The sequence below is a fragment of the Takifugu rubripes genome, chromosome 1 (genome assembly GCF_901000725.2).
Source record: "Takifugu rubripes chromosome 1, fTakRub1.2, whole genome shotgun sequence".
NCBI lineage: Eukaryota > Metazoa > Chordata > Actinopteri > Tetraodontiformes > Tetraodontidae > Takifugu > Takifugu rubripes.
In genome coordinates, this window is record NC_042285.1 from 8183924 (window position 1) to 8203928 (window position 20005).

Below are 20005 nucleotides of genomic sequence, written 5' to 3' on the forward strand. Positions count from 1 at the left end.
ACTTTGCCAATTTAATGTCATATAAACTCGAGTTTAGTAGATTTCTATTTTATTGTTTTAAAAACTAAACAAATTTTAAAGGAAAAATGTTCTTAATTGTAGGGGGAAATTATATGTATTTACACCTAACAACATAAAATGATGATGTAAAGGAGAATGTCAGATTTTATGTAATACAGTAATATAAATTATACAGCTGCACACAGGTGCTCCTCTGCTGAAATAAATGCACAGACGAGCCAAATGGTTTGACTCAATTTAGCGAGATGGATTTCTCCTCGCTTCAGAGTTTTGCGCATGCGCTTTGCTTTTGCCGGGCTCTCCAATGGAGTCGAACGTTTACTGACCTGTGTGTGTTATGGGTGAATATTAAAAGCTTAGCGTGTTAAAATCGGCAGTTTCTTCATAGCGACATAACCGCCGAGGCTGAAGCGAGCACTGACTCACAGAGGACATAAGTCGCCAGTGATCGAGCGTTTGGTAACTGCTGTTGCGTTCACATGCTACCGCTGTCCGCTGTCCTCACTGTCCTGTAGTTTTCTCTGTACGTCTTTGTCTGGAACCGTCCGGTGAGTTACCTCAAAATTCGACCTTGTAATGTCAACACAGACGCTGGCATACTGTTGAATCAATGGCACACTGTCGGCAAGATGGTTCTGTGACGCAGTAGCGTATTTCATTGAACGAAAGCTAAATGGAAATGTGTACATTTTGACTTAGGACACCTTTTATCAGATATACGGGATGTTTTATCAGATATACGGCTGTTCCTAATAATAACACCTGAAGCAATAATATATGCAGAACATCAGCACAATTTATTGTTTTTACAAATCTTTTAATTGCCTCTGTCCCTGTGTATATAATTATCCATTTAGTTTGTTTTAATGACATGATGTCAGCATGATTGAGCTGTTGCATGTGATTAGCGCACTGCTTGTGATAGGACTGGAGGGTGGGGCAGACTGAGAATCCTACACAGTATGTTTTTCCTTTAATCTGCAAGGAGGAAAATGTCAGAGGTCAATCTCACAAAGCGCAAAGAGAAGTGTGAGAACTGCACCAAACAGGTAAATTTCTGAATCAGCATGACTGTATCATGAGTTACAGTGTTCATCCCTTGGTTTTGGTCCTTGTCTTTACAGTGCAACAAGAAAAACAGCGATGATGGGGCTGGCTCTCTTCAAGAAAAAGATGAAATCGGTGGACAGGTAAATAAAAGGGTACATTCAGTTCACTGTTAAGACTTGGGAATTTAAATCCTGACTAATTTATGTATGCTATTTGGGGGGGGGGGAAGTTATATTCTATTTTAAATTAGCTTTGGTCGATGTTAAAGAACATTTAGATGGTTTGAGTGGAAATCCATAACATCTGTCACATTTACGTTACAAGGGATGATGTAAATAATTTAAATTATTTGAATAACACTTCTAGCATAATAAAAGTTTTTCCATCACCTATTTGGCTGTTTAGCTTGATTATTATTTGTTATGCTGGAGTTAAGATGTCTACTTTCACACCTCCAATTTCTCCAAATGCATAGCCCCATTTTTTTTATCATCTGTACTGTTTCATGGTATGGTTTAGAATGGATTTCAGATATTTATGATTGTGTTTAAAGCGGTTGATCAGCAATGTTTGTTGCAACTGAACATTCATTACGTTACGTTGATGTTTTATGACTTTACTACACTTTACTTCTGGAATTACTTGTAATAAACTTAATTAATTACTTAAATAATCTAGTGGCGTTAAAAGCAATGATCAGTTGTTATGTATTTGTTTAGAATGGCTTGTTAAATCTTGTTAGAGTTTAATCCTTCACCTTTGATGTTACATTTTCTGCTGCCTTTTGTTTGTTTATTGAGGTCCTTAATCTTTTATTTATATGTATTTTATTCATTATATACATTGTTAGCAATGTGGATGGAATTGTGGGGAAAATCATCTTTGACTGACTGGAATTTATATCATCCCAGTCGGTGAGGAGCTCATGCAGGCACTGGCAGAATTTATATGCGTTGTTTCTATTTTCGCTCACTCTCGAACTACCTTTATGCCCCTTTTGGTCAACATTCACTTTTTCTTCATGCTTTTGACACTGCCTGTTCAGCCACTATCAAAGTAGCATCTACGGGGCTAAGAAAGGCACAGTAATTCAGATCATTCACAGACCTTGTTCCCCAGTGGTAGGGCATGTTGAGCTCTGTCAGAGCAGGGGTGACAATTTCTTCCTTCAAAAAGCTCTTGAAGACACAGCTCTTCCTAAAGCGACTGCTCTTCCAACAGCACTTATTTTTGCCCTCACTTCCTCTCTCCTTCTCTCCTGTTTATATCCCTCTTCACCCCCTCTCCGTAGCTCTGTAGTGTCGGTTGTTACCCTTGTACTACCGTACATAGTTTAGGACTGTAAGGTAGTGTTTTATTCACATAGGTATCCATTACGTGGTGGCTTGATTGTGCCTTACAAAGTAAGTCACTTCCTACAAAAGTGTTTGTTATTCATGTTTTCCACATCAAACTGCGGCCAGAAATAGTGCATCACATTGCTCAGTCAACAAGATACAAAACAAACTATTCTTTTTTCCCTCCTTTCAGGTGAACGAAGGATCCCAGTTGTTGCTTAGTGCCTGTTTATCATGTGACGGCTGTCTCTCTGATGATGAGAATGTGAAGATTTCTCAGCAGAGCCTGGAGGAAGTGAAACATGTCCTAGCCCTCAACAAGGTTCGCAAACACACTGCCATCTATATATTAAAAAAAAAAGTACATCATGTTAAGCTAAACCTGACATTGTGCCCGGTGTTTCATTTGACAGAAATGTGATGCGTCAAAGTACAAGGTCCTGGTGGCATCGATTTGTCCACAGTCACTTCCTTTCTTTGCAGTTAAGTTTGGAATGGAAGTCACAGAGGCAGCACACAAGCTCTGCAGCTTTCTCAAAGGTTTAGGTGAGCAAAAGTGTTGGAATCGAACCAACACTCATACTTAAAATCCCACTTGTTATTCTGAAAAATGACTTTGGTGAACAGGGTTAAAAGAGATTAACATGTACTGTTATCCTTCAATAAATATGTTAAGAATTATTGTATGGATTTCTCTGCAGGAGTGCATTATGTGTTTGACACCAATCTAGCATCAGGTTTCAGCATCTTGGAGTGTCAGAAGGAATTTATTCAGAGGTATCGCAGGAAGCACCACGACTCCCATGCATTGCCCATGTTCACCTCCTCCTGCCCAGGTAACATTGACTTCCGCCCCACTGGAATGCCCTCTTCCTCCTCACATTCTAGATCCTGGTGGCAATTCTCTTCTGTCTGTCCGCTGCTTCTTCTAAGGCTGATAAATGTGCACACAGTTCATTTTCATGCTGTGTGCTGAATACATGGAGAAGTTGAGATAGCAGCAGGGGTACTGCAGAGGAAAGATAGAACATGTATCTTTAACCACTCCCTTTACTGGAGATGAATCACAAGAGTGAATAATTTTAGTCTTTCTCTACTATTCACTCCTACATGCTCTCTCTCTCTTTCTCACTGTCACCCTCTATCAGCAGAAGTTGTAAAGAATGCACAGCTGTGTGTACATCCCTTAGTCATGTGGAAAAGAGAGAAATAAATTCATCAGTTAAAATTTAAATTCTGTTATGTTGTTGAACACAGTTTTTGCATTTCTGCTTCATTTTCTTATTCTATTATTAACAGACAGTAATGTGGATGTTTGCAGCCGGTTATATCAAGAAGTGTGCCGGACTGTGCAAGATATGAATTGGATTCTATTCTGCACGCGTGTGTTACAGGGTGGATCCGCTACTCAGAGCGTGTGCTGGGCAGTTTGGTTACTCCTCACATCTGCACAGCCAGGTCTCCACAGCAGATCATGGGCTGTTTGGTCAAAGACTTCTTCTGTAAACAGCAGGTGGGTGTCAGATTCACTCATCTGCATTGGTCCGTTTATTATTTATTTGTAGTCAGAAAACGACAGACTCTTAGCTGTTATCACAACAGTATTTGTTAGATTAAATGATGATTTATAGTCAGTTGAGAATTCACATCACATATAATAAATATACAGTATATCTGCTGGTTTATTCAGATCAAAAGTGAGATGTGCTTTACTGAAGTGGACTTTTTTTTTTCTTTTCTCCCAGCAGAAGTTGAGTCCAGACAAAATCTACCACATGTTGGTGGCCCCCTGCTTTGATAAGAAGCTGGAGGCTGTCAGAGAAGACTTTTACAACAGCCTGCTTGAGGCCAGAGATGTGGACTGTGTCCTTACGTCAGGTCTTTTTTGCTTTAATGTGGTGTTAGAATTATATGTACAAACCTGTTTTCTAAGTTGTATTTATAGATTCTTGTAAGCTTAAGGTTGTTAAAATTACAGGAAATTGTTAGCTCAAGAACCTCAATAAACCATGAAAATATGAGACGAGTTAACTCTGTACTTCTGGCAGGGCGGCTTGCCGTTATTGTCCCTGGTCTGAAAAGCATTTATTGTCACCTGCTCCACCTGATTTGGTGTGTTATTTTAGTGTAGTGATGATTTTTATTGTGTTACAGGAGAGATCTTTGGCCTGATGGAGCAGAGGAGGGTTTCAGTTGATGAGCTGGATTCTGTTCCACTGGACCATGTGTAAGTAGTTCTTATCCCCAATTTGTTTTTTGAAATAACAATGAACTTAAGAAATCAAAATCCTGTGCACTTAGTCTACATCCTCCACCACTAAATCTTATCAAACTCTTTCTGTTCTGTCCCCACTCATCACTAACTTCATACATTCCTCCTTTCCCTCTGTCTCTGTTCCATCAACCCACAATCATCTCTCAATCTTTACCGAGATTCATTCTGGTTTTCGTCCACTTTACAGCACTGATACAGCTCTGGTGAAGATCGCCAGTGATCTCCAGATCTCTCATCATATGCTCCTTAACCATTTTCTACTGATTTTAGTAGCCCATTTTTTTCAAGTAATGAATCACCAACCTCAACCTTTACCCATCCTTTTCAACACCTACTTTCTCCTTCTTGGTAATATATTAAAATATATATAAATATATAGTTTTGCATGAATCACTCCCAAGTCTCAGATGAGTGCCACACTTCTTCACTTCCACATTTTCTGCTTGACAGGAACTTTTTTCATTTACTCAGGAACTTGAAAAAATTGTTACTCTTCCACCAAAATTAACCGTCCCCAAACTCCCTAAAAAATACCCGGTTGTGTTCTTAATTCAGACTAGGAGACTCTGGAGATGCGGTGCTAATGAGACATGAGGGTCGAGTGTCTGAGGGCTTCTTGGAACATGTTTTCAAATATGCCGCCAAAGAGCTCTTTGGTTTGGATGTTCATGAGATCACATATAAGAACCACAGGTGAGCCACCCTTTGAAACACATTGTTGTTCTGTTCTCTCGTAGAGATTTCTTTCTATTGATTATTTTGTAAAAATTTGAAGGCTTAAAAGCAACAGACTGGAGGTGTTGATGTTCATGTCGCTTTATATTTTGTAATAGCATTTTCAATATTTAAACTTAATGTAAATGGCAAATATATATATATATATTTTAAATCTAAGTCTAAAATAGCTTCTGCTGTTTTTAGTACTTGTATCACTCAAATGAGTGTTCACAGGTTTTGATTAGCATCTTATTTCTTCAGGTAAATTTTGTATCCTTTATTAGGAACAGAGATTTCCAAGAAGTGACTCTAGAGAGGGATGGGGAAACTCTGCTACAGTTTGCTGCTGTCTACGGTTTTAGGAACATCCAGACACTAGTTCACAGAATGAGAAAGGGACGTGTGCCATATCAGCTGGTAGAGGTGCTGTCTTGCCCCGGAGGTAACGCAACATGGTTTTAAAGAATATTCAAATATAATTTCCTGCAGTTGTTAAGGAATGTTTTCTTGTGTTTCCACTCAGGCTGCATAAGCGGCCGTGGTCAGGCTGAAACCATGGCGGGCCGGCTGGATAAAAATCTCATCCAGCAGATGGAAGAGGTCTACAGTAGTCTACCAGTGCATCTCCCAGAGGTCACCCCGGCGCTGCACACCCTCTATCATGACTGGCTGCAGGGCCAGGACTCACCACAGGCCAACATGCTTCTGCACACCCAATACAAAAGCCAGATTCAGAGCCAAACACAGCCCCCACACATGCAGTGGTGAGAATTGATGGAAAGTTAAATATGAACCCTGAATGTTTTGACTCTGCTGGGAAAAAATTGTCAAGCTCAAACCACAGCTGCAGCTCCTCTGCAGGACCACAAGAGGATGATGTCTATTTGAACGATGGAGTCCGCTTGTCAAAACTGAAACCGGGCCAATGAATCCAAAAAACACATTTTAACATTTTATGCAGACTGAAAAACATGAATATAACATGCTTTTGTAGCCCTTCTAAAAAGAGAAGATGTCTGTTGCAACCAAGAACATTTTGTGTTAGTTTCTAGAGCAATAATCCACATCATACAACTACCGTACTGGAGCGGACAAACTCAACCTGTGTACACTGAATGTACTGTATGCATAAGTGTATCGGATGTATGTCACACGTGTTCAGTCCAAGCTAATAAGTGATATTAACACAATCACTTATTCTCAGAAAAGATAATGTGTTCTATGATAACTATGCAACAGGGTGCGGTTTACTCAGCTGTCATTGAAAATAACAGCTGCTTTGTGAACAAGAGGTTAAAGGTCACCTATTACCTGACAGAGTGGACAGTCAGTTACATGATCTGTAATCCATCCTAGTTCAAATATCTTTCCATTCCAATAATTTCATTGTTTGTTTGGTATGTTGCGTTCCATCAATAAATGCTCTACAAACTACTTCACCTGAACATTTTACTTCCTGAAAATATTTTTTTGCCTGTTGGTGTGATAAGATATCATAAATCATGACTTATAAAATGCCTTTGGAACTTTTGTATATTGTCTTTTTACATATTAAGTAGGATGAATGAGAACCGGTTACACACTCATTTTAAAAATATTAAATTTGCTACTTGTTAAAACAAAAATGCTAACTCTTTAATAAAAACACTCAGCTAGATGCAGATATCTGGCCTATATCTGTAAATAAGACCCAGTGATCAGCTGTATTTAAATTATGTAAATGTAAATTGACTTTATTAGTTAATTTGATATTGAGTGTTACAATGACAAATGGTAACAGAAAAATGTGATTATTAATGGGGTTTATTGTGGAGTTTAAATGTGGTTGTTTCTAAAGGTAATTAAAAAAGATTATTTCTTTCTTGAATGGCCTTAAATATTGAAACAACAATGTCATTGTTTTAAAAGTTTTTCACTGCCAGCAATATCTTCAAATATTTTCAGAAAAATGTTTATCTCTTAGGTCTTTCAGCTGTGAACATCTGAAATTTTTATTTTCATAGTATGCTATAATATTTCACATTATATTTGAATGTATTCAGGTGTGACACATTCCCCATACTGCACCTAGACTCCTACTAGATACAGCCCAGCTGAAACCAAGCCCTTTCTTTTAAAATACACCTTCAGAAACATGCTAGGTTTTGAACTCTGCTGAGGGGCAGTTGACCCTTGATATTTTTTTAACCGTGATATTTTTAAAACAGATTTTGTATAATTACCACATTGCATATACACTACCTGCATCATTTACACTTTATCCCATGCAGCAGAAACAGCTCAACAAGAGTCTGTGTCTGTGGGCTTTAAACTGCATGCCTGCTGAGGTACTCCTCGACTCTTGGACAGGTAAGTGTATATGAGATAAAGAAAAAAGGTCTAATTTTATAATTCTTCAAGGCTTAGTCTGTTTTCTCTTTCCAAATGATTTCTACTCATTCTTTACTCATGGAAAAGAGACACTATAACAATTAATTGTTTGTATGCTTTTTAAGTAACTATGTGATGTGTAGAAAAGAAACCTCTTACTGACTTTATGTGAGTAATAAAATGTTTATACAAATTATACTTAATTGCTGTGAGGTTTTAAGCACGAGGTGTGTTTTAACTCATTTTCCCTTTGGTTGCAATTTTAAATGACAAATTTCTTTCTTAGACTGGTAGGCAAAGCAGTATAAATATTCTTTATACTTCTAGTATGTAAAGCAAAGAATGTCTGTAAATATACCTTCATATTTTCCAAAAGTTTATATTTGAAAAAATGAAATGGCAGACCTTTTAAAGTGTTTTTAGGAAAGACTAACCATTTAACAGATTTGTTTTTAACCATTTCTCCTTTATTCTCTAGTGTGTGTCAACTCATCTACAAAAATCAAATGCCTTATATTACAATCTGACTCCATGGGGGGTCTACCTGCACAGGTGTTTCCAAGATGACAAGGATGTAATGTTACTGCAAATGGAAAATGGACAAGTCACCAAGAAGACTACATCTGTGGACTTAACAGGCCGAACACAGGTATCCCAAAATCCATGGACAGAGGAGGGTTATGGACTTACCTGGCAGCAACTGGTATTATTGCAATTTGCTATATCTAGATTTCAAAGACATTGGGAATGGAAACCATTATTGGCACCTTTATCATGGTGAGAGGTAGAAGGAGTATATTTAGTATAAATAAAAGAATGAGTTTCTTCACATAGGAAGGTCCTCAAGAACAATGCAGGATCCAAATCTGGACAGTCATATTCATTAGTCTGACCACGTCAGCAATCGCTGTTTTGCTGCTCCTCACTGGAGCAGCAATTATGAGATGCTCAAGAGTAGGTATAACCATCAGAGCTGGGGTGCAGCAGACTGGGGATGGGATGCTCATTTCTAGATCCAGCCATGACTGGAAGGCCTCGATCACAAAGTCTTAACTTATATTAGCTTCTTGGTCTTTATATTGGAAAAATTGAATAATTTTCATTTTCCAGGAAATCATCAATATAGTACATGTACATTAATAAACATGGGTACAATAAGAGATATGTTGTGTGGAGATTGTACAAAAGGTCTTGTCCTTTAGTTATCTAAATACATCTGAAAAATTCAAACTTTAATACTGGTAATAGGTTTTTGTTTTGCCACTGAAGAGCTCACTTTTTCCAGTCACTTGTCCTCAATAACATGTGTGCGGGTATTGATTATATAGAGACACCAGGCGCTGATTAAGCCCTATAGATTAAATTAAAACAGAAACACATAAGCCTTTTCATTATTAGTTCACCACTATGGATACATTTTCAGCTGTAAAGCATTTTAAAAGTGATCCGGTTTTGGTATACATTTGATGTAAACATATGGAAATTAAACGTCATAGTTTGATAGTGCAAGTGTCCCCATAATAAAATTTTTAACATATACTTTAAGGTTCCTATGGAACTGAATTAGTGAATCTTCGGTATCGTGCGCCACGGACTTCTTTCAGTGTAGCACAAAATGTGTTTTGGAAAACATGTTTATATTGTGATTGATAATCAAGTGAGTTCATCCTTAACTATGCGAAAATGTAATATTCTACACCCCTGGTTAAGTCAGTGTTTGCGTTATGAAAAAGGAAAGTGCCTTAGAAAATAGTTATCTATTAGCATCAGTTAGCTAGTTGGGAACACAGCCCAGAACGACAAACGCCGTTTACCTTGGCTTTTGCTCTTTTTGTTCCAGCTCTGTTCAGCCCTCACATATACGCAGCTGCTCACCAAAATAAGTGAGACGCTGCTGGACTAAAGAGTTTCTTGAAGCTGGATAGTTTTCCTATCTCCGAGTGAAAACATGATCGGTCAAAAATTACTGTTTTCCGGGTTAAGGACTTCTGCAAGTCGGTGGATTAATCGACTCAATGAAGGTGAGACGTTTTTAACCCACGTGTCTTTTAAAAAGGTTACTGGGATACGAATACAATTCAAAATTGACTCTAAATATGTTTTGGGAAACTTCTATTGCCGAGTGGCTTTGTTCTCCAAATATGGTAGTTGTATAATAGGACTCTTTTCTTCAGGCTGTTGTAGACTGTTCAGTATTAACATACAGCTGAATTTATTTGACATAGAATAAGTACCTTATCAGGTGTTTATTCAGAAGTAATCACATTGTAATTATTTATTCATTCCCAAGGCATAAACGGGCGTGGTCAGGCGTCCTTTTCGTCTTGCAGCCCAAAAGTGTGCATCGTTGGCAGCGGTCCGGCTGGTTTCTACACAGCTCACCATGTCATCAAGGTAGTTTCTGCAGTGATAGTGTTTAAAATACAACTGAATCATCACTGATCATATTAGGCTATTTTGAAGATATGATGTATAAAGATTACTCAAATTCCATACTTTGTGCCAAACTGTAAAAACATATATTATATTAGACCTTTAAAAGTAATTTTCTGTCAAGCAGTATACAGTATATTAACAGATTGTGGGTACTGCTGTGTTTAAAAAAAGGCTCAGTCAATCTATAGTACTACACTTTTTTCAATGAAACAATAAATAAAGTATTTTTACACAGCTGAAGTTGAAGGAAACAATGAAGTAAATGAAGCACGGGTATAAATTTTTGTATGTTTTTTTATATATTTTTGGGATGTTTTATAGTGCTTAGTTACTTATTTAAATAATAAGAGTACTCTCTGATGATGCACTAATATAAAATTAGAATTTCATTTAAAAAAAAAAAGCTCCACAGTGGTTTTATTTTCAAAGTTAAGCCCTCAAAATTCAATTTTATAAATGAAAAAGAATATTACAAGAAGACAAGCAGGTTTAGAGTTATGATGAGCACATGCATTTGCGTACTACACACTTTGATCTTATTTAAAAGCTGATAAGATAGAGACAGTTTTCATTATTCAACTGATAAAACATTTGTCAGAATAAATATAATTGTCTCACTTTTACAGTAATACAAGTATTCAGACATATTTATTGTTGCACTAATATCTTTGTATTTATGATCATCACACTCACTGCCCTCTTGCTCTCTCTTCATTTTCCATCAGGCCCGCCAAGATGCGGAGGTAGACATTTATGAACGTCTGCCCGTCCCCTTTGGCCTAGTTAGGTTCGGAGTGGCCCCTGATCACCCTGAGGTTAAGGTCTGTGCTAAGAGTGTTAAGAGTGCTAAACACACATGTAAGGACAAGACAGTGTAAAAACAAGATGAGTCAGCAAGCTACAGGGATCTTCCATTTTAGTCTTTAGAATTATCATTACACTGAAGCTGATTATCTAAAATAAATAGTATAAGCAGTCAATAATAACAGCAAATCAAGATAAAGAAAGTATTCTTAGCAGTCATCTCACCTTTAGACAGAGCCCAACATAAAATGTTCTTGAATCATTTTCTTTGAATAAATTGGATCTTTTGTTCCTGCTAGAATGTCATCAACACATTCACCCAAACAGCCAAACATTCTCGCTGTAACTTCTATGGCAATATCAACGTAGGGAAGGATGTGAGTGTTGAAGAGCTGCAGCAGGCCTACCACGCAGTTGTACTGGTAAGAATGGGACACTGCAAAAAAAAAATATTGAAGAAAACTGGTGTGAGCATCCACACAAATGTTTTCTTTGTGAATGTTCTGGCAGAGTTATGGGGCAGAAGATAACAGGAAAATGGGCATTCCAGGAGAAGATCTGGCTGGTGTCTACTCTGCTAAAGACTTTGTAGGCTGGTACAATGGATTGCCCAGCTGTCAAAAGGTGGAAGATTTGCAGACCAAACCTTATATTGATGGTGTGATATTTAAAAATAGAGACTTGTAAAATGTCAAAAAAGTATGTATGTGTCTGTGCATGTGTGCCTGCATGTGTGTAAAGAAGCATAACAACATGACAGGATGTAATTCAAGGTTATTTCTGCTTTTTCTGTCCAGCTGAATCCAGATTTGAGTTGTGATACAGCGGTCATTCTGGGTCAAGGCAATGTGGCCTTGGATGTAGCAAGGATCCTGCTGTCTCCGATTAACATTTTAAAGGTGAGCAATGCTCAAGTAAACATACTGCAGCCACAACACAATGCATCAAATGCTTAAAGGCAATAAATGGATTCCCTCATACATTCCTCTGATTATTAAAAATCACATCTTACTTTTGGAACTTTTAGATAAGTTCATTTTATGCTCCCACTGTCTGGCTTTTGCATGTTTTCAACTTGAAAAACTATTTTAATGCCAATTCTCATCCATTTTTACTTTACTATGTAGCTATGACACTATATAAGACCAATTCTCAACATATACATAATTTATATACCGTACATTGATCCTATTTGCAACTGATGGCCCTGAAGCAATCATAAGCATTATGGTTGCTAATATACCTAAGATACAGTATAAACCCAATGGACCCCAATGTAACCCTAATCAATGAATTGAAATTTGGTTTAAATAACATTTGATTATGGCATCTCTAACAGTCATTGAAGATTGAGACTCCTGAGATCATTCTTTTTGTCTGCAGAAAACTGACATCACCCAACCAGCCCTGGAGGCCCTGGAAAAGAGTCAGGTCCGCAGGGTGCTGATTGTTGGGAGGAGAGGACCTATCCAGATAGCCTGCACAATTAAGGTATTATTAACAAACAAATCATCTGCACATTTTTTCATGTTTTGGGCCTTTTCTGCATTAACGACTTAATTTCAGTGGAAAATTACTGATATCACTAATATTACACCCACTTCACCCTCCCTCACAGGTTTTGTGAGGGAGGTGTTATGTTACGGTAAGTATTGACTTGAACATTTTGAGAAGAGCAAGTTCAGGGGCTTTAGATGTCAAATTAGGATGTTTCCAGATTGGCACATTGTCTTCAGCATGATGATCTCACAAGCATATTTTACCAAAGGGAATTTATTACATACATTTCATAGAGTGCTAGAGTGCCAACAGTGCTTTATGCTGTTAATATATTATAAATGAATGGTTCTTCTGACATATTTGTGCCATCCACAATGTTTTGTCTGTCTATAGTATTGGCATAAAGCAGCAGTATTAATCATGTTACACTAGTTAAGTTTTAAGCAAAAACTGTCTTTAGAATCCATGATGGGTTTCTTCAATATACAGGAGCTCAGAGAAATGGCAAAACTCCCAGGCACCAGACCCGAGATGTTGGCTGCAGATTTCGACGGTATCACGGAGGCTCTTAAAAGTAAGCAATGAAGCTTAATCTGTTTCTTATTGTATTTTCCTCCTAAAAAAATAACTTTGGCAAATACCTTATTTAAAAATGCACCATTTAATCTGCATACTAATTTTTTCAACAAAGGCTTTGGAACAATGTGGAATGCATAACACTTCCAATATATTAACCAAAGGTTGTACTTGGTTACATTTGTTTTGTATACATAATAATTATGAATTATGTTTAAAGTACACGTTTATGTGACCTTTGAATGAAGCAGTTGCTGTTCAAGATGTAGTGAGGAAGGAAGAAACATTTTGTTGTTACCAAAAATGACATGTAGCTCATAATTGCTGAAATGAGCAGAAACTGTTTAAAAGCACATGCACCAGCTGGTAAATGCTCTGTAGGTTCCATTGTGCAAAGATGTTGTCTTGGCTGAAAGTGACATTGATTAAGGGTGCTGTTGATTGAGGGTGCTGAGCTCTTCTGACATTGGGTGATAAAACTTTTGTCCATCTGTGTTAAATGTTGTGATAAAGCAGAAAGTGCTGTTATTGGAGACTGTGTGATGACAGCGATGCTATGGCAAATGTTTGTGGTTACAGACGCACATCAAAAACAGTGCATGAACAGGCAATGGTTAAAGGCCATTGTGTAAAGAAGGCAGTGATGACTCAGCTTTAGGTGCTGTGCATTTAAAAATATGGAACTGTGTTTGCTCTGATGTAGCATGTGAAATTCTGCACAAGTGTGGATTTATGAAGTTTGGTGGATTAAACTCCATTTGCCTTTCAAAATGTTAAATGATAAAAGTTCCCTTGCCTTGATTACTATGTTTTGTTGACTCCGATTTTTAATATGAAATGTCCAATAATATTTCACACAATTTTTAGCATCTCAACTCAAAAGAAACCAAATATGTCACAGCCTTTTTGCTGATAATGTTGTTGTTAAATTGTTTGCCCCACTGCATCATATTAAGAGGGTCCCAGGTTCATTTCAGGGCTCAGGGCCTTCCTATGGAGAGTTTGTTCTGCTCATGCCTGTGTGAGTTCGCCCAAGATTGTTTCATCCTATTGGCCAAAAGCATGCATGTTAGGAAGACTGACAGGAGGCCTCAACTGGGAGTGGGGGTTAAAGAGGTATACTGTGATGGACTAGTGACATGGTATTCCTTTCTCTTATCGAGTAAGAGTCTATCCAAGTGCTCCAGTAGAGTCCATCCATTAGTGGATGAATGACTGGACGATGAGATGCACAGGTAGCTGTGCTAGCATCCAGTTATTAATAAGGATAAGTAGCTATTGGTCATGATTTCATATTTCCTGATGATAATTGTGTTTGGAAGAGTTTTAGTACATTATGGAGGCACACAAGGAATAAACAATATCTGTTATGTCAGATGTACCAAGACCCAGGAAGCGTCTGACAGAGCTTCTGCTGAAGACTGCTCTGGAGGTGCCTAATGAGGAGGAGCAGGAGAGACGAAGCAAGGCCTCCCGTGTGTGGGCCTTCCAATTCTTCCGGAGCCCTGTTGAAGTCCTGGCCAGCCCAGACAAGACCAGGACAGCTGGGATCCGACTGGCTGTAAACAGGCTCGAGGTAAACTGAACTCTTTCATGTCTGATTAGATGGTCTTTTTTAACTCTTATCACTATTATAGATTTATCCAGCATTATCCAGTTCCAAATAAATACAAAATACATTATTGACAATCAGTAAATGATAAATTTCTTGTCTGAAAGTAAACCTTTTCAGTTTATCACCACTAAAGTTTCACAGTTATAGTCATCTTCCCCACTTCTGTTAACAGTAGTTCTACCAAAATATGAATGTTTTGTTATAAATTTTTTACTCTTTTAACAAAGGTGAAGTCATACATCTGTTATTTCAGAATAAGCTTAGTAAGTCAGTAGTACATTCGGGATAGGCAGAACCAACATCAACACTTTGTGATCACAATGACTAACCGATAAAGTCTCATGTTGTTGGTGAGATCATTATAGAGCAGATATTTTAGTCTATCCTCTCATTTTACATATGAAATGATCCAAACATTGGTGAGGACCAGTGGCAGCTGGGCAATAGAAATTATAGTTGGAGCCATCCGTGCATTATGTGACATTTCCCACATTGTATGCACATGACAACTGACAGCACGAGTGTTTTTTCCTTTGTTAAAAAAAAAAAAAGGGGGGGGGCTTTTAAGCAGTCTTTCTAAGTCAAATATACAGGAGTAAAATCAAACTTGAAACAACTTGAGTTTTTCCATGTTTCAGCTTGTCTCTGTTTTCAGGGTTCAGGTGAGAGAGCACAAGCAGTGCTCACAGGAGAACTCGAAGATGTTCCATGTGGTCTGATCATCAGCAGTATAGGCTACAAGAGCACCCTCATTGATCCGTCAGTACCATTTGACTCACACAAAGCTATCGTCCCCAACATCAATGGCCGCGTGCAGCAAGTGGCAGGTATTCAGAAAATATACAAAAAGCAAGTTAAGCAGAAACAAATGCAGTGAGGCCATGTTTCATTTCAGGTTTATACTGTAGTGGATGGCTGAAAACTGGTCCCACTGGTGTCATAGCCACCACCATGAACAATAGTTTTGATACAGCAAAATCACTGTTGGATGACATGGCCTCAGGAACAGTGGATCTGTCTGCTTCCAAAGCTGGTTTTCACAGCATCACTGGTCTTCTAGAAAAGAGAGGTACTCATTCTGTTTCACTGCATCACATGTTTTTCCAGAATCTGCACTGGAACCTTATGCTCTGCATGTTAAAATAGCAAGCAGCAGGTATTCCTATGGAATTTCAAGGGTTTGATTGTGGTTCCAAACTATTGTATGTGGAAATAACTTGTTTTGTGTCTACAGGAGTGAAACCAGTGCTTTTCTCAGACTGGGAGAAGATTGACAGTGTGGAGACAAGTAAGGGTGAAGCCATTGGAAAACCCAGAGAAAAAATATTAACTGTGCAGGAAATGCTCCAAGTTGTGCATAAGTGAAGCAAGCATAGCACCTACAGGTGAATGAAACAGTTTGTGGTGCATTGATGGATATCTGCTGTATTTTATTGTAATGAACTAAATGTCCTTTATACTTTTGTTTACAACATTTAACCGATTTCTACATGCTGGGTTCTGGCCAAAGTGTACCATAAGACATGGTTTAGAAAGTTTAACATGACATGTTGCATGTACCACTATTGACAGATTTAGTGTAACAGTAGGCCAAGCAAGATTCAAAAGCTTGAGCTGAAATTTGAGTATTCAAGTTGACATTTGCCAATGCCTGAAGTCCAATAATTTGAAACATGTCAGGTCTATAAACACCAATCTGTTGGCACCATGTTGCTTTAATACCCATGGGGGAGAGAAAAAAAAAAAAAAAAGTCAACTTTCCAGAAGTACATGTTAAGTCCCACGACGTTTAGTACACAACAGTCCAAGTTTGCTGTCTCGCCGCACGCCGGTCCCGATTAACAGCCTGCGCCCCGCCGCCGTAGGTCGCGTTGGACGCGTCAGCCTGCGGCCCGCCGCCGTAGGTCGCGTTGGACGCGTCAGCCTGCGGCCCGCCGCCGTAGGTCGCGTTGGACGCGTCAGCCTGCGGCCCGCCGCCGTAGGTCGCGTTGGACGCGTCAGCCTGCGGCCCGCCGCCGTAGGTCGCGTTACATTTGTGGTCTTCAAATGAGTTTGCCAGTTTTCCCAACACGTTTTAAGATTGAAGCCCGTGTTTCCACTTCAATGGTTTCCACTTGTACTGAAAGAAATAGTGGACTCCTTTCACATTTTTAAGTCTGACCTTTCGTCACATGAAAATTAGACTTGAGCTTCAACCTGCAAACACTGTCAGTGCAACAGTTGAGTTTCAGTTGCAATAGAGCATAGTTGTGATTGGCAGTTAATGCCAAATATATTAAATAGTCACATTCAGAATAGAATCAAACCTTCTTTTGCATTTCTCTCCAACTTGGACTCCATTAACTGGAGAAGTTCAAGGACCTTCCCTAAACCAAGGTCTTTGGGAGATGAGTCTAAAGCCCAAGCAAAATTAACTTTAATTTCATGGAACAATTATACTACACATTTTAATTTGGGTGCAATCGTTTACCTTCTTTTTTCTGCAACACCTCTCCATTTACCCCAACTACTGATGGTGAACCTGCACATTAAAAATGGCTGTTAGTTTTTCTTTCGCAATATGGCTCTAAAAGCATAAACAACTTTTCCTAAATTGTCTGAAGTGTGCCAACATGTCCCCAAAGCAGCTGCCAAGTTAAATTTTTTTTTTTAGACGTCGGGACAAAAACATGGACAGCGTCAGTATATTTAATAGACATATGCGATTGTGCACATTTTGTCATGATACTTTCACAGAAACAAACATGGGGTCAAAAGAAGTCACCACCAAGGTATTTTTCTAACCAAAATGTTTTTAACAATTTCAGGCATCTTATCACCTCTTGCAATATAGTTACATTTTCCTAGAGGGAAACAACTTTGAAATTTGAGACTAAGGGTTAGTTCTATAGTTTACATGCCTTTCATCTTGCCATCCCACTGATTAATCACAGGAGGCATTGTGTTAAGCAATCTTGTTAGGACTTTTTTTGCTGGCATGAAGATTTTTTTTTGACAGCAGTCTTCTTTCACAAGTCTATGTACATATTACCCAGGTAGGATGATAAACAAAATAAATTAAACTCCTACTCAAAGACTTCATTGAAGCTACTTATAGGACAACTCCAGAATGTTCTTATGAGCTGCCACACAGTTTCTACAGCCTCTTCAGCATGTAGGTTGTCCTCTCCATTCAGATTTTTGAATTATGAGGAGTTTGCATTTTTCCAGAGGAAATCTCTCCAGTCATATGGCTGTAGTGGCGATTTGTGTGTCAATTATATATTAGTCCAATTCAATTACAATTTTTACCATCACCTTAATATAATTTGCCAAGTTATCTTCATCTAGGTAGCCAAGGAGCTTTCTAGACAGTTTTGTATTATAAGCTTTAAGAAATACTTTGGCAGTGCCCAATGTTTCCCAGTACAAGTCCTTTAATGTTCTGTTCAAAAATAAACAGGCTAATTAAGGCTGTATCCACCAGATATGGTCTTGAAGTCTATAGAGTCCATTACTCACCCAATGAGTGCAGTTACAAATTACCAGTATTGAAAATCTAACAAAATGCAAAAATAATACACCCACCTGTGACCAGCCAAATAGCCAGAACAGACATAAACCTGGTCCAAACTACTTCCATTGTAAGAGCTTCCAGTCCCAAGGAAGACTCTCTGCCTCAGATGTCATGTTTTAAAGCCCATCCTTCAGGCAGAACAGCTGTTGCCAATGAGCTCAAATTGATCCTCATGAGTCAGCCCTCACTGTGACTGAGCCCCGTCTCTGGCACCTTTCAATCTCACAAGAATAGATAAAATTTCTTAATCTGTTTGGGTGTTTTCTCAAGATAAACGTGCATTTATTTCACATTAGCCATCAATGCCTGAAAAAAAAGAAAAGTTCAAACTTGAGACTATTTTTGGTTAAAGTATACTGAACCGATTACATTCAGCTACATTAAAATGTCATTTCATGTCATCAGCAGTATACCAAAAATTGTCCATACTTATATGTCCAAAATACTGATGTATGCATTGTTGGGTCACCTTCATATAATCTTTTTTTTATTTTTACAATAAGTTTGTGTGTGTGTGTTTATGTGAGAAGGGGGGTGTTTTTAACATTCTAAAAGGGGAGAATTATGGTCATTATTTTTAAGCCAATTTAGCAACAGGCAGTGATTATCTTTTAAGGGTTCCAGTAGTGTAACCAGCCTAATGTACTGACACATTAGATTCTTTAATTTCCAAGACGTATCAAGAAATTTTGCAGTGTGTAGGTTGTCAGAAGAGATGTCAAAAAAAAGCTTAGCACTGGACCAGAACCAATGTATCTCAAAAGTCTCAGCTGACCTAGTGTCTTATTTTAGCCTGGTTTCCCTTTTATTTATTTTTTTTTTTACATCTTTTTTTTGTGTACTTGTGTACTAGAAAAACTGAGAAGTAGACAATGCAATCACATCAGGGTTAAAGGGTGCTTTAATTATGGTAAGTATGTATCATCAGTATATTCCATATGTGTGCTCCTTTCCATCTCTGTATCTGTCCAGGTAGCGCAGTGGCCGTCTGTGAGGGTATTTGACCTGTGGAGGGTGGTAAACTGGAGGCCTGATGAACTCGAAGACCGGCTCCTTCATGCCTGTAGGGATCAAGAATCAATGCGAGAAATGACATATTATTCATTGAAATTCTACTACTTCAAGAAAGAATGTAATTAATTGACTCACTAAGCGTGCTGTGAAAAGTTTTGGTGACTGATTCATCCCACTGGGACTGGAAGAAGGCCAGGCCTGCAGGAGTGATGCTGTCCTGGTGCTTCCTGTAGAACTCTAATGTGTTGAATGTACGATCTTTAAGGGAATGACTGAAGGAGAGACATCGGCTCAGTGTCTTTTGCACAATTCACAGAAAACAATTTTGTGACCAAACATCTGTACATACTTCCTTTCAATGCACCAAAGTTGGAATGCTGTAAATGATAATCAGGTATGTTTGCTTACCATTGCAATGGTCTGATATCCTCCTTGAAGTCGATGCGTGCGTCCTGTTTAAAGAGGACATAAATGTAGCGGTGGAAACCTGTTCCTCTCGCAGGGAAGGGTGGAAGGTAGTGACACAGCTCTTGACCAGCCTGCACTGCCTTTCCTGGTATGTTTCCTCTGTGGTAAACATGTATAGCAAAAATGGAGGTCAAAAGATATCTTCCTCAACATGAAAACATGACATCAACTGTAACACAGCAATCTAGATACATTAACCATAACAAAAACTTGTTCTAAAATAAAGATTTATCATCCAACATGACATTAAAGACGTACTTACACCA

At 38.3% G+C, this 20005-nt stretch overlaps 2 protein-coding genes and 1 long non-coding RNA gene across 8 annotated transcripts; 2 read left to right on the plus strand and 1 right to left on the minus strand.

The window, feature by feature from the left end:
- The first annotated feature begins 285 nt into the window (after nt 1–285).
- On the plus strand, nt 286–6931 carry narf (nuclear prelamin A recognition factor). Of its 3 annotated transcripts, none has more exons than XM_029836122.1 (12): nt 286–569; nt 1007–1070; nt 1146–1211; nt 2602–2730; nt 2822–2954; nt 3110–3244; nt 3803–3921; nt 4154–4286; nt 4563–4635; nt 5239–5376; nt 5763–5842; nt 5924–6931. In XM_029836122.1, exons 2-12 carry the CDS (start codon nt 1014–1016, stop codon nt 6166–6168), a joined length of 1308 nt encoding a protein of 435 aa, XP_029691982.1. In that variant the 5' UTR covers nt 286–569; nt 1007–1013; the 3' UTR covers nt 6169–6931. The 3 variants fall into 3 exon arrangements, with proteins under 3 accessions (XP_029691982.1, XP_029691970.1, XP_029691975.1); XM_029836110.1 differs by having other exon boundaries at nt 287–569; nt 5685–5842; XM_029836115.1 differs by having other exon boundaries at nt 287–569; nt 4157–4286; nt 5685–5842.
- A 2409-nt stretch (nt 6932–9340) lies between these two features.
- On the plus strand, nt 9341–20005 carry fdxr (ferredoxin reductase). Of its 4 annotated transcripts, XR_003888445.1 has the most exons (14): nt 9377–9791; nt 10061–10164; nt 10932–11027; nt 11310–11432; nt 11521–11634; nt 11808–11909; nt 12394–12501; nt 13000–13084; nt 14463–14662; nt 15357–15528; nt 15597–15770; nt 15936–16086; nt 19111–19167; nt 19230–20005. XR_003888445.1 is itself a non-coding variant. In XM_029836082.1 (13 exons), exons 2-13 carry the CDS (start codon nt 9719–9721, stop codon nt 16064–16066), a joined length of 1482 nt encoding a protein of 493 aa, XP_029691942.1. In that variant the 5' UTR covers nt 9341–9427; nt 9611–9718; the 3' UTR covers nt 16067–16464. The 4 variants fall into 4 exon arrangements, 3 of the variants coding, with proteins under 3 accessions (XP_029691942.1, XP_029691943.1, XP_029691946.1); XM_029836082.1 differs by lacking the exons at nt 19111–19167; nt 19230–20005 and having other exon boundaries at nt 9341–9427; nt 9611–9791; nt 15936–16464; XM_029836083.1 differs by having other exon boundaries at nt 19111–20005.
- Nucleotides 10002–11028, minus strand: LOC115249872 (uncharacterized). The gene is made up of 2 exons (XR_003888501.1): nt 10900–11028; nt 10002–10171 (listed from the first exon to the last, which is right to left on the minus strand). It is a non-coding gene; the product is annotated as an uncharacterized lncRNA (long non-coding RNA).

Coding starts and splice junctions, on each gene's coding strand:
- fdxr (XM_029836082.1), top strand. CDS start 9,719: ATGATCGGTCAAAAATTACTGTTTTCCGGGTTAAGGACTTCTGCAAGT. Junction 10,165..10,931: donor CAGCTCACCATGTCATCAAG/GTAGTTTCTGCA, acceptor ATTTTCCATCAG/GCCCGCCAAGATGCGGAGGT. Junction 11,910..12,393: donor CTCCGATTAACATTTTAAAG/GTGAGCAATGCT, acceptor TTTTGTCTGCAG/AAAACTGACATCACCCAACC.
- narf (XM_029836110.1), top strand. CDS start 1,014: ATGTCAGAGGTCAATCTCACAAAGCGCAAAGAGAAGTGTGAGAACTGC. Junction 4,287..4,562: donor GGACTGTGTCCTTACGTCAG/GTCTTTTTTGCT, acceptor ATTGTGTTACAG/GAGAGATCTTTGGCCTGATG. Junction 4,636..5,238: donor TCTGTTCCACTGGACCATGT/GTAAGTAGTTCT, acceptor TTCTTAATTCAG/ACTAGGAGACTCTGGAGATG.